General features: G+C 38.8%; 1 protein-coding gene across 1 annotated transcript in view; it reads left to right on the top strand.

Annotated features, from left to right (window-relative positions):
* Nucleotides 1-14,366, top strand: part of LOC101554454 (collagen alpha-4(VI) chain-like) — a 105,722-nt gene that overhangs the window by 49,312 nt on the left and 42,044 nt on the right. Inside the window, exons 19-22 of the mRNA XM_055135048.1 lie at nucleotides 5,563-5,616; nucleotides 5,733-5,768; nucleotides 8,492-8,554; nucleotides 14,073-14,135. Of these exons, the coding sequence (XP_054991023.1) occupies nucleotides 5,563-5,616; nucleotides 5,733-5,768; nucleotides 8,492-8,554; nucleotides 14,073-14,135 (216 nt within the window). The remainder of the gene's footprint in view (nucleotides 1-5,562; nucleotides 5,617-5,732; nucleotides 5,769-8,491; nucleotides 8,555-14,072; nucleotides 14,136-14,366) is intronic.

Genomic DNA, 14,366 nt, shown 5'->3' with positions numbered 1-14,366 from the left:
GGCTCTCGATTTCTCTCCTTCTATGAGGTCATCTTTAGTGTGATCTTTAGACTAGACTTTGTCCTTAAACATTTTGTCTTCACCTTTACAGAAAATGCCGACTGAGAGGGAATTTCTTTTATCCAGCACTTCTGGCAATATTCTAATTTGGTTCTTTGGCCCAAACTGAATCCCAAATTTCTGGCCCATCTCTTGCCCTGATTTAAGAGTACCAGAGAACGGAAGCTTCTGGCAAAGGAGATGAGATTGTCATGATTTTCCTGGATCACTTTTTCCTTTATTTTTGGGACACAGTGGTGGTGCTGAGAGCTTACTCCTGACTCTGTACTCAAGATTCACTTATGGGGGAACATAAGCAATGCCAGGAATCAAAAGGGTTGGTGGTATGCATTGGCAAGTATCTTATCCCTTGTATCGTCTCTCTGGTCTTCCTGGAGCTACTTTAGTTTATATCTTTAGATTTGGGAATATTGTTATTTCAAATAAGATAGATTTTCTCTATCTTATTTGAGCAGGAAAAGGAAGAGGGACTGTGTTATAGCACCAATTCCATGACATAAGATGTGTGTGATCCTAAGATGTGTATAGTCAGTCTTTTTAGTTCCAGAAATTTGTCCAAAAGCTAATTTGAGACAACACAAATATTTAGATCTGAGTAGAGTCTCTATAGTGAGTTTGAATCACTACAATGCTTAAATGTCCAATGGTAAGAGAATGTTTACTTAAGTAATGGTACATCCATATGAAAGAAGATAATTAGACCATGAGAAATAATTTCAAAGATATTTCATAATAAGGAAAACATTCATCATGTCATGTTAAGTGGAAAACACAGATTACAAAACACTATTCAAAGAGTCCATATTGGTACAAAATATCCATATCTATTTATCCTAGAAGGATAAATAAACTTCCTCCTCCATAATAAAAAAATTATTCAGTTTTCCTTAAATTTTATTTTCTGAACTTGTGAAATAGCCTATGATAAAACTATATTATTCTGGACATGAACTTACAAAAAATAAAGCTCCATTTCTCTGGCCTGAACAATAGGACTGCAGATAGGGCACTGTCCTTGCATGCAGCTGAACTGGGTTTGATCCCTGGCACCCTCTATGGTCCCCTGAGCCTGCCAGGAGTGATCCCTTGGGCACAGAACCAGGAGTAAACCCTGAGCAGAGCAAGGTATGGCCCCTAAATCAAAGTAAACAACAAACTACATTACTGTTTTTGTTTTATAGCTTTTGATAGTCTTTTTTTTTAGTTTTGGGCCACACCCAACAGCGCTCAGAGTTCACTCCTGGCTCTGTGCTTGGGGAACCATAGCTGATGTCAAGGATGAAACTGAGATTGCTGACATGCAAGCCAGGAATCTTTTCCTCTGTACTATCTCTCTGACTTTACTTTTACTTTATTTTTTTTTGGAGGTTATACCCAATGGTGCTTGAGGATCACAAGGGCAATACCCAACTTGTTACACAGTAGGGAGACCTGTAGTGCCAGGGAAACCTATAGTCTGAGGCCTTGTATGTACTAGATATGTATTCTACTACTTGTGCTATCTTCTCTGCCCCAAGCCAAAATTATATCTCAACCCAACTTTTCACTTTAAAATATTCTAAATTTACAGAAGAGTTGTAAGAATAGCAGGAGAAGGGGACACCAGGTTTGACCCCCCCACACACACTATAGTTTATGGCACTGATGACTTACAGTGTCCACAAATTTGGTCTGAGCAGTTGGGAATTGGCAGGAACAAGTCGAGATGGGTTTACTAGTGAGTTAATGGTTTGAGTTCAATGTATTCTCACCACATCAAGGGAAGTGGCTCCTGGGACACAAAGCACCATAGTACAATGAACACCAATGTTGCACAGCTAAATTTGCTTTGTTTCTTTCTATATACACATACACATATATGATATATTTATATATATTATTTGAGGATTAAACAAAAGTATTGTGGCCTCTAAATATTGCATCTAAATATTCAACAAATGTCTCATAAGAACAAGGTCACCTTCTTACAAAGTTATTCAACAAATGTCTCATAAGAACAAGGTCACCTCTTACATAGTTATCATATTGTAGAATTTTGATATTGATAAAATCACTGTGTCACTGTGGTCCCAGTGCTCATCAATTTACTCAAATGGGCACCAATAACGTCTCCATTGGAAGACTTGTTGTTACTGTTTTTTGGCATATGGAATACCCTATGGGTAGCTTGCCAGGCTTTGCCGTGCAGATGAGATACTCTCAGTAGCTTGCCGGCCTCTCTGAGAGGGGCAGAGAAATCGAACCCAGGTCGGCAGAGTGCAAGGCAAACGCCTTACCCGCTGTGCTATTGCTCCAGACCTATTGAGAGATACTTAGTAAAGTAACTAGTCTGGAATGTTAGTGTCATGTAAATAAGCAAGTAATTATGCAATTGTTTTAATTAAAAAATACAAGAGACAAGATAACTCAATGCCCCGATTGGACTCTGGAATAAGAACAGTAAAAACAGACATAAAAAGATTATTGGGAAAACTTGAATATTTTTAATAATCAATATTTTAAATAATATTTTTCATAATATTCAAGTTTTCCCAATAATCATTTTATGTCTGTTTTTACTGTTCTTATTCCAGAGTCCAATCGGGGCATTGAGTTATCTTGTCCCTTGTATCTTTTAATCAAAACAATTGCACAATTATTTACTTATTTACATGACACTAACATTCCAGACTAGTTACTTTAATAAGCATCTCTCAATTAGCATTTGATTGTTTTCTCATGAGTAAATTCAGATTAAACATATTTTTAGGGGCGGTGAGGAAGGAAAGCAAATTTAAGCAATGCTGTCCATTCTCAGTCACCGGGAGGAAACCATTTGTCAGTCTGTCTCAATCTTGGTACTTAATCAAGCCTACGCTTGATTAGGACGATGCTCATCAGATTTATTCATTGTTAATGTGCTTTCCTTTTTAATGTTAAATAATCTATGCAGGATACTCAGACTATTTCTTAGCGATTCTATTATTTGACTGAATAATTCTTTAACTATGCTGGCTACAAATAACAGCATCATCAAAACAGCAAAAGAAGAAAAATATATTACTGAATGAGAAAATAATCATTTTTTAAAGTAAGAATATTTATTATATCTGGTCCCATTGTGAGAGTACCTCACCTGCATGTGGCATACTTTGTAATTTCAGGAACCAAGAAAACTATTAGTTTACTGAGCCTTTCTAACTTACAATTGGCAAAGTTACTCTTTGAGCAAAGCAGATGATCTTAATAAAAATGTAGTACAATTTTTAGAAATCATGCATCATCATTTTATCTTTTTCCATATGTGGGATAATTCCTTTTTTCCACAATTTAGCACACTTCAAAAGAATAGCATCATAGCATGTCTTCCTCCTACTTTCTAAACTTTTAAATTACATAATTATTAATTGTCACAAACTACTTCAATGTGACCCCACTACAATAAACACTTCCTTCATAATCCAATATTTGGATTGTTTCAGAATACAACCTATTGTAAATTATAGCTGGAAGAACAGCTTTGTACAAAAAAACATAGTTTTGATTTCTGTAGTTCATATTCTCTCCCAATTAAATATACTGTTGCATTAACACATATTTTATTCATTCATTATCTAAGACATTGATTGATTTTCAGTTATATCATCATCATCATCATCATCATCATCCCATTGATTGTTGATTTTCTCAAGTGGTCTCAGTAACGTCTCCATTCATCCTAGCCCTGAGATTTTAGAATCCTCTCTTTACTCGTCCTTCCCAATGATGCCGCATTGGAGGCTCTTTCAGGGTCAGGGGAATGAGACCCATCATTGTTACTGGTTTTGGCATATGAATACATCATGGGGAGTTTGTGAGGCTCTCCCACGTGGTCAGGAAACTCTTGGTAGCTTTCCAGGTTCTCCCAGAGGGGGAACTAAGGTATAAGATGTCCGGGAGCTTCCGGGAGGTTGGTTTTATGTTTCGTCTCTAAATGTTGGCCGTTTGTGGGACTACATGGCGCGGGGTGCAGTGCCTGGGTGTGACCGCCTAGCTACTGGAAAATGGGAAATTTGGTTAGGAGAGGCCCATTCCTGATCCGAGCAGGCTTGGAGCTCTCAGCTCCGGGTCCCAAACACCTGAGTTCCTCTGCAGGTACCATCATGCGTGAGGCTTGTCTGAACGTGTGGAGAGGGGCCTTGAGTATGGCTGTAGCTAGGCTTTGGAGGTCTTTGGCTCTGGTCGGGGCAGGGAGGGACTCTGAAGCCCACCCCCTCCGAGGGGCCCTGGGGAAGACAGCCAGGTGCGTGGCAAGATTTTCAGTTATATATATATATACACACATATATATCTATACATATGTGTATACACACATACACACACACACACACACACACACACACACACACACATATATATATATATATATATATATATATATATATATATATATATATGTCCTTCCCATTGGTGCTTGGGGCTACATAGCGGGGAAGGCATTTGCCTTGCACACGGCTGACCTGAGTTCAATCTCCAGTATCCCATATGATTCCCCCAAGCACTGCCAGGAATAATTATTGAGTGCAGAGTCAGGAGAAACCCTTGAGCATCGCTGGGTGTGACCCAAAAAGCGGGGGGAAAAAATGCAATGAACCCTGGAGGTTCTCAGAGGACCATACAGTAGTATGGGGCTCAAACTGGGGTGAGCTGCATATGAAGCTTCTGCCTTACCTCATATTATCCCTCCTGCCCAGATTGTCAACTGTTTTTTACACCTGCAGACCAGCATGAAGCTGCAGATTGGCAGTTAATAACTGCAGTACAGACCAATAGTTTTCAGCTTTTTAGTGCTGCACTGAGACTGACATACAGACAGGTAGTTGAAAATGACTGATCTTAAATATTCCAACCAGGAATCCGACTAGGTTCTTATTCTCTGGGAACCACTCAGATCCTTATTTCTGATCCTGAAGCAGTGAGGGCTCTAGAAAGCTTCTTCATCATGACTGTGTATTCTTCGCCTCTGTCTTCATCTATTATGAATTAATCATGACCTCTGGGAGAGACACATTCTCCAATTTGCCTTTGCAAATTCTGATGCAGTTACTAAGCGGATGTTCCAATACTTCCAAATAAGGAACATCATTGAAAAGTTTGTGTGGCTGCTGAGCTAACATGGTGAACCCTAAGGAGGCATCAGAGGAACTGTCTATAGACATGCCTACAAGAGTGGTATTTTAAAACACCAGATTTTAATGTTATAATGTTTCTAGAAGACTGCTCACTAATAGAACTTTAGAAATACAGGAATAGTTGCTTTGTTGCTCAACTTGATACCTACATGTAGTTTATTATAGACCAAGAAATGTATCTATTATAACCAAGGAACTAAATTTTTAAAAAATCTTTAAAAAATTTTAGTTAATTTAAGTTGAATAATGCCTTTCAGCTGATGACTTCTGTACTAGACAGTGCAGGTGGAGAGAATAAATCTAACAGTCTATTGGCATATAAACAATCTTACCTATGCCACTTGTTTTCCAGGGAACTTCTAGTTTTGATGGACCTCGGGGGGGAAATGGAAACGCTGGCCCTCGGGTAGGTATAACCAGCCAGGCATGGGATGTATTCCCTTTGCTTTTAAGGGAGAAGGAGTAAGGAGTGGGTAAAAATGAACCTGTTTTCTTCTCTAAAGTTTATATTTCTCTTCTTAGGGACCAAGAGGAAGACGGGGTCAGCCAGGGATGAAGGTCAGTATTTTATGGAAAGAATTGCTTCTTTTAGCTGTAAGACTTACTGGGGAGAGCTGCATGGACTGTCTAAGAATGTAGGTCCCTGTACATTTCCATGGGTATCTTTTTGAGGCAGGGGATGTTTATGTAGTTCTCTATTCCCTCTTCCCCCAAACATACTATAATAATCTAGACTCAAAAGAACCCTAACTACGAGAGGAGGAATTTAGTCTCTGACATAGTGAATTTTTCCATTCAAAAAAAGTGGAAATTTGTATAGATGCATAGGGTTTCACATAGTCATTGAATATGGGAGAAGATTGAATTCTTATGCCAGAGAGAATGATGTGATCTGAGGATAGAATGAAAAAAAAATCTCTGAAGGGAAGTCATGCACATTTTTCACATTTATTTAGCAGTGATCACTGTACTAAACTTCTCTGTCACCACAGATAATCTAAATATATATTTATAAATTCCCACATACTTTTCAGGAGTTTTGAGCATCTTCTGTTACCATTTTCCCCCCAGTGGTTGCTTTTTATGCATAAGGGAGAAAATGCAGGTTTTTACAGAGTGAACTTGCCTGTCAGAGGTCAGAGAACTAGTAATTGGAGACAGGACTTAAAGCCGATGATCATGATGTTCTTATGTGTTGTTGTACAAATGGAGGATTATTTTATGGATTTCTGGTACTATACTGGATAACAGTAGTGTGATAGATATCTTTATGCCTGATCTAAAAGAAAGGTTTTAATTTTTTTGTACACCATTGAGTATAATGCTAGCTCGTAATTTATTGTATATAGCCTTTATTATATTGAGATAATAACCATTTTAACTCCATTTTGTTTCATTTTTATTTGAAGTGGGTATTTAATATTTTCAAATATTTCTCTGCATCAAATGCTATGATTTTTATGTTTTCTTTTTTGATGTATCACATTAACTGAATCATCAATGAACCATCATTGCATCCCTAGAATAAATCCCACTTGGTCATGGTTTATGATTCTCTCTTTTTTTTTTTTTTTTGCTTTTTGGGTCGCACCCGGCAATGCACAGGGGTCACTCCTGGCTCATGCACTCAGGAATCACCCCTGGCGGTACTCAGGGGACCATATGGGATGCTGGGATTTGAACCCGGGTCGGCCACGTGCAAGGCAAACGCCCTACCCACTGTGCTATTACTCCAGTCCCTGGTTTATGATTCTTTAATTATTGAAGTCCTTTCACCAAGATTTTGTCAAGGATATTTGAATGTGTTCATTAGGGAAATTAGTCATTTTCACTTTTAGTAATTTATTTGTCTGCTTTTGGCATAGGGTACTGTTGGTATCAAGGAAACTATTAGGAAAAATTTATATATGTTTTTGAAGTTTGAGAATAATAGGCAATAGGGTCTCTTTAAAGGTTTGGTGGAACTCACTAGTAAATCCATTTGGGTTTGTTTCTGCCAATTCTTTCCACCTGCTCTTCCCAAATCCCAAGTCCAGGAGCACTTACTCACTTTCATGTCTTTGGGCTATTGATATTTTTCTTGGTTTTCAGTTTTGATGTTTCCTACTGATTTCTTACACCTGCAAAATAAAAAAAGATTTCTCTTAATTTGATTTTCTCTTCACACACTTCCCTCCAATACATCCTTGTAATTCACTTATTTTTTTCTCCATGCTTTTTGATTGTGGTTTACATTTATAAAGATATATTTATAAATTTAGAGATCAATTTTGAATAGCAGGATTAAATGATGATAATGATTAATAGAATGTTTACCACTTATCTTGAGTTGTTAGACTCTTTCTGATGCAGTAGTAATTTATCTATATATTGATTAATTCTGAATTAATATTTTTTTCTCTTTGCAAATCTATGAATAATTTGTAGCCTAGTCAACATGTGAGCAACATGAGAAGGAAGACAAGATGATTCATGAAATGTGTATTGTCTGTAATATTGGAAAATGGGTCTCTGTCATTTCTATTGAAACATCAATTTGAGGGAGAAATTTAATAAAGTATTGGAGCTTTCATGATTTGTTTTTGTTTGGGGGCCACACCCAGCTGTGCTCAGAGTTTAATCCTAGTTCTACATTCAGGGATTACTCCTGGATTGTTTGTGAGACCATATGAGGTGTAGGGGATTGAAGCTAGGTTGGACGTGTGCAAAGTCTTACCTACTGTACTTTTCTCTGGTCCCAGATGAAGCATTTTTAATAATTCACTCTGCCTGTAGAATTAGCTTATTTTTTTTAAGAAACTGGAGGGTCCTTAACTCAGTTCTCCATTGTTTTACGTATCTTTGTTGTTGACAAGAGTATTGAGCTTCTTGTTATATTCAAAGTACTAAGTTTCTTTGTGTGAGATATAAGGGTCATGAACATCAGAGAACGTTTAGTTCATGTTTCTTGAAAGAAAAGGATGGACTTTATAAACCAGTTATTATTTGAATAGGAATTTCAATTATACTTATGTGAAATATTCTTGCATCTCTCACTAGCTGAGAAGTGGAAGGAGAGGAGAAAAGACAAGGAAAGTCAATAGAATCTGGTCTGACACTTTTCTCTGTATAAGTGTATTTCTCACCCATTTCTTTTCCAATTTCATTTTCTCTGAGGACTAAGCACTGATAGTTGAATCTTTCTCTGGTAGCTTTCAAGTGGCAGTGTGCGGGGAAAGCTTCCCTTGATAGCAACATGATGAATTTTTGATGAACTCACTGTATTTTATTTATTTTAACAGGGTCTACGTGGAGAATCTGGCCTACAGGGTTACCAAGGAGAGCGTGGGCATCCAGGTCCACAGGTTGTATCAGTGAATTTTGTTTCGGGATTAAAAGATATTTGTTTGAAATTTTATCCTAGATTTTCTGATAGCTATTTATATAAATTGAAATGACTTTGGATCCATCTCTTTCAGGGTCTCAATAAATTTCTTTAGGGAAGTTAAAGCCCAACAGCTACTATTTTATCAAGCTCTTACTATGTTCTATGTACAACACTAAGCACATGTATTGCTTTAAATATCTAGCAGGGAGAGGAGTTACTGCTTTTTTACAGAAAGAAATGAAGGTCAATTGGCTAGATTCACACAACTAGTAACTGATAGAGTTGGGCTACAAATATAGGCAATCCAGTTACACATCTGTGCATTGGGTTAATAATTTTAAAGCTGTGTCTTCAAATCTATCAAGTAGCATTTCATTTTTGGGGTGTGGGGTGCTTTTTGGGTCACAACCTGTGATGCTCTTGGCTCTGCACTCAGGAATCACTACTGGCAGTGCTCAGGCACCATATGGGACACGGAGGATCCAACTCAGGTTGACTGAGTGCAAGGCAAATGCCCTACCTGCTCCACTGTACTCTCTCTCCGGTCCCTCAAATAGCATTTCAATCATAAAATTATATTTGGTTTATCTGAAAAAAATCAACAAAATACTAATATATGAGACACTCTCTTACTAGGCCTGGGATGGTCAGGTCATAAGGCCAGGGTCTTGTCGTCAAGGAGTTCAGCACTTTACAAGTGGGGTCTGTAAACTACTTAGTCAAAACAGGAAATCTAGACTTGTAAGCATAACTACAAGCTACCATTCTGTAAACACTTCTGGGACATAATTTAAAGCTTTTTTTTGAAAACCAAATTTTTCTAAGTATCTTCAAATGAAAAAGTATTTTTAATACAAATTTTATAAACACAATGAATAATTCTCCATAATTTCAAAAATAGTAAGAGTATAAAGCAATTATTTGAAGTTTCTCCTACTTTCATTTGACAAAGATTCTAGAGAAATAGTCAAAATATAAATATTATTTAATTTATGGTAGACAATAATACCTGAACATAGAGTTAAATGATTAAAAGGTACATATTTTTAAACGTTCTTTTGATCCCTGACTTAATTAAAAGTTGGAATTCTTACCTATGTTCTGTCCTTTATTGTCACTACACTGTATTTCTGAGTGCAAAGGGATCAAGTCATGTTGGTAAGCAGAAAAAAGACAATATTCTACCTCAGTTCTCTTCTTTCCAATGGGACATGGCTATGACAATTCACTTAAATAGATGATTAAAATATCCCATGTAGGGGTGGAGAAGCCATGATCAATGCTTCTCATGGGAAAGCATTTCTGAGAAAGCTGGAGAAAAATTAAAATGTCAAAAATCAGTAAACTCACATAGACAAAAGGGGGCAGGGAAATGATCACCTTTCCAACGAAGTGCCCATATTATATATTAGACCACTTAAATGCAGTTTTTTTTTTTTTTTTTTTGCTTTTTGGGTCACACCTGGCAATGCACAGGGGTTACTCCTGGCTCTGCACTCAGGAATCACCCCTGGCGGTGCTCAGAGGACCATATGGGATGCTGGGAATCGAACCCGGGTTGGCCGTGTGCAAGGCAAACGCCCTACCCGCTGTGTTATCACTCCAGCCCCTAAATGCAGCTTTTATTGATTAAAAAACCAGAACATTATATTTTGTTCTTAGCCTTTGTATGTATAAGGAAAGGTTAATTTTGTTCTAAAGAGATCTATGTATTAGAAACCCTTCTCATTTCCCCTTGGGAATTTAAAATTAGTTGGGTGAATTAAAAGATAGACATTTTAAACTTTACTGTTCATCAGATTAAAATCTATGAGTAGTTAAAAGCACAGACCTACAAACTGTACTTCCAAGGAATGACTTGCACCTTGATTCAAGTGACATAAATGAGATATTTATGGATTGGGTTCCCTTCATTTGTGCTTCCATAAGCCTCCATGATGATTTTTTAGTTATTTAGAAAATAAACTAGTCTGGTTTAAAAATGGGTTGATGTAATTTTGGTCTTCACTAAAATCCATCATTTTATGTTCATGGTCAAAGTTGATGTAAAGTTTTCTAATTATACAAACTTTTAAAATTCTGTTAGAAACATAATTCAAATATAATTATTTTACTTGTATAACGAATGCTTCATTCATATTTAAATTTCTTTGAAGGGTATTTCTTTTTTTTTTTTCATAAACTTCCACTGCTGCAGAATATTTGTGTTCCTTTTGCCATGCTTTATTTTCTTTTTTTTTTTTTTTTTTTTTTTTTAAAGAAATATTTTATTGAACCACCGTGAAAACAAAAAAAAATAGAAAGCTTTCAGGTTTAAGTCACAGTCAAATACTGATTAAACCACCATCCCTTCACCAGTGCACCCGTTCCACCACCAAGAACCCCAATAACCCCCCCTCCCACCCCACCCCCCATCCAAGTAGCTGATGATATTCCCATTATTCTCTCTATATATTGAGTACATTTCATATTTCCATACAGAACTCACTACTGTTGATTGGAAATTTTCCCCAACATCAGGCCTGCTGAATAAGCATCATCTAATAAATTCTCTTCCTTGGTAAAGGTGAAGACTTTGAGTCCGCCCGGCCGCAATAGCGGCCGCGCGGTTTTGGGTTTCTAATATTTTAGCTCAGTTCGCAGTCAAAATGGATGGCTGCAAGAATCTGCTCTGGTGCCAAAATGGGTTAGGAGACCTCAGGATCACAGTCAGTAGGCGGGAGGCTCTGCTTCTCGTGCCGCGGCTCTTGGTTCATCTCTGGGCGGAAGGCGCGCCGGGAACACCTCCCCTCCCAGGATCACCTACAGGCTACGTCACTAAAGAAAGTCCTACCTCCTGGTGGAGGGGTCTTAGAGGGTGGCTCTCACCACGTGGCTGCTGCCGCTGCCGCCATTTTCGCTCAGAAAAATGGGGTGGAGAGGGAAAAAAATCCCTCCCCGGGCTGCACGAGGTTGTAGTTCAGTTCGCAGTCAAAGTGCATGGCTGCAAGAATCTGCTCTGGTGCCAAAATGGGTTAGGAGACCTCAGGATCACAGTCAGTAGGCGGGAGGCTCTGCTTCTCGTGCCGCGGCTCTTGGTTCATCTCTGGGCGGAAGGCGCGCCGGGAACACCTCCCCTCCCAGGATCACCTACAGGCTACGTCACTAAAGAAAGTCCTACCTCCTGGTGGAGGGGTCTTAGAGGGTGGCTCTCACCACGTGGCTGCTGCCGCTGCCGCCATTTTCGCTCAGAAAAATGGGGTGGAGAGGGAAAAAAATCCCTCCCCGGGCTGCACGAGGTTGTAGTTCAGTTCGCAGTCAAAGTGCATGGCTGCAAGAATCTGCTCTGGTGCCAAAATGGGTTAGGAGACCTCAGGATCACAGTCAGTAGGCGGGAGGCTCTGCTTCTCGTGCCGCGGCTCTTGGTTCATCTCTGGGCGGAAGGCGCGCCGGGAACACCTCCCCTCCCAGGATCACCTACAGGCTACGTCACTAAAGAAAGTCCTACCTCCTGGTGGAGGGGTCTTAGAGGGTGGCTCTCACCACGTGGCTGCTGCCGCTGCCGCCATTTTCGCTCAGAAAAATGGGGTGGAGAGGGAAAAAAATCCCTCCCCGGGCTGCACGAGGTTGTAGTTCAGTTCGCAGTCAAAGTGCCATGCTTTATTTTCAACCCTCAGGAACCACAAACTTCTGTTTCTTCCATCATTTACATTTGTCACGAGAATAATTTCTTTTTTCAGTTATTTTATTTTATTTTTATTTTATTTTTTTTTAATTTTTTATTGAGTCACCATGTGGAAAGTTACAAAGTTTTCAGGTTTAAATCTCAGTTATACAATGCTCGAATACCCATCCCTTCACCAGTGCTCATATTCCACCACCAAGAATCCCAGTATAGCTCCACCCCACCCCCTCACCCCCCTAATCCCCCCACGCCCCGAGCCCCCCCACCCTAACCCCCCCGCCTGTGTAACTAATAAATTTCACTTTACTTTCACTTTGATTGCATACAATATTTCAACAAGACTCACTATTATTGTTTGGAGAGTCTCTCCCCTAAAGTCAGACCTGCTGAAAAGGAAGCATTAGATAATTTGTTTTCCATTGCTGAGGATGAAGAGGTATGAGGTCGAGTGATCACACTTGTCAGCCTCTCAGTTTTGGGTTTCTGTAATTTAGTATTTTAGTAACTAAGTCCAGAGAGATATCTGCCAGAAGTTGCATTTCTTTTTTTTTTTTTTTTTAAATTTTTATTAAATCACCATGTGGAAAGTTACAAAGTTCTCAGGTTTATATGTCAGTTATACAATATTCAAACACCCATCCCTTCACCAGTGCCCAAATTCCACCACCAGAAACCCCAGTTTACCCCCCGCCCCCACCCCCTACCCCCTACTGTATAACTAATGAATTTCACTTCATTTTTTCTTTACCTTGATTACATTCCATAATTCAACACAAAACTCACTATAGTTGACATAACTCTCTCTCTCTTTTTTTTCTCTTTTTCCTTTTCCATTTTTTTTTTTTAATTTTTCCCCCTCATCCCCCTTCCTGCGCCTCATAGTATGGTGTACTCCACGCCACGTTGGCCAGCGTGGGGCTTTTGCTTAGCTCATAGTCCAGAGGTGGCTGTTACATTAAGAACCTTCAATATTTCAACAAAAACTTACTGTTATTATTTGGAGTTTCCCCCCCAAGTCTGACCTGTTCAAATGGAACCCTTTCACATTGATGACAATTATAAATGTTAAGTCGCGCGGTTTTGGATTTCTGTATAAAGTCCTGGGAAAATTCTGCCAGAAATTACATATTTCCTCCGTTAGCCGGCGTGGGGCAAAGGCTTAATTCACAGTCTCCATACATGGGTGCAGGCACTTGCTGGAACCCCAATTCCTAAAGCTGTCTCTGGTTCCCGCTTGTTCCACATCCACCGGCTCTGCAGGGGCATGGGCGCCCGGGCCGAAAACCCGGCCGGCCGGAGCCGAGCACGGGCCCGACTAGGGCTGGAAGTTGCATTTCTTGATCCAATTATAGGGAGCTTTCTGTCAGAGGTTTCTCCATTGTAAATACTGTATTTACATGTTTACTACAAGCCCCAGATGAAATCTTTTTAGTCAATTTTTTGCATAGCCCTAGGGTAAATAGGAATAAAAATTCTGTATTTATGGATTTTCTGTATATAAAACTGGTTTCTAATTATTACAAATTCATTAAGTAAGATCTGTATTGCCACTCTAAATGTAGACTAAATTATTGCAGAGAAACTCCAGTTACTGATGTGAGAGGATCAGTAAGAATAGGGAAGCTTAACATTACAGTTTCTGATGTATTACAAATAAACAACCACTCTGTAAAATATTTTTTTTTTACTTTGGGTAAAAAAAAAATGGGTTGATGTTTAAAAACTAGTCCAAAAAAATAGAAAACAATTGTTAAATATCATGAAAAAAATAAACTGGTTGAATTTCTGATTAAAAAACTTTTTTATTTTTTTACTTTCATCTTTGGTCCAGGGACCAACAGGAAGGCAAGGACCACCAGGACACTTTGGAGAAAAGGGCTTGCTGGGGCCTCAGGTAGGTGTGAAGACCCATCCGCTTATTAACAGTGCCTGACTCAAATGCCTAAGTGTTCCTGGACAAATAACATGAAGCTAATTATTTTTTTTCCTGGGATCTGTGGTTATCAGGAGTTTCTAAAAGTATGTAACTCTATGCAATAGACATTGGTAGCTCACCATGTTCTTCTTCTGAAAAGTATATGCAAGATTATAACAAGTAATGATTAGATTTGAGCCTAAGGGCATA

This window comes from Sorex araneus, chromosome 4, assembly GCF_027595985.1.
Source record: "Sorex araneus isolate mSorAra2 chromosome 4, mSorAra2.pri, whole genome shotgun sequence".
Lineage (NCBI taxonomy): Eukaryota > Metazoa > Chordata > Mammalia > Eulipotyphla > Soricidae > Sorex > Sorex araneus.
Note: the sequence above shows the minus strand (reverse complement) of the source record. Positions and strands in the feature narration are given on the sequence as shown.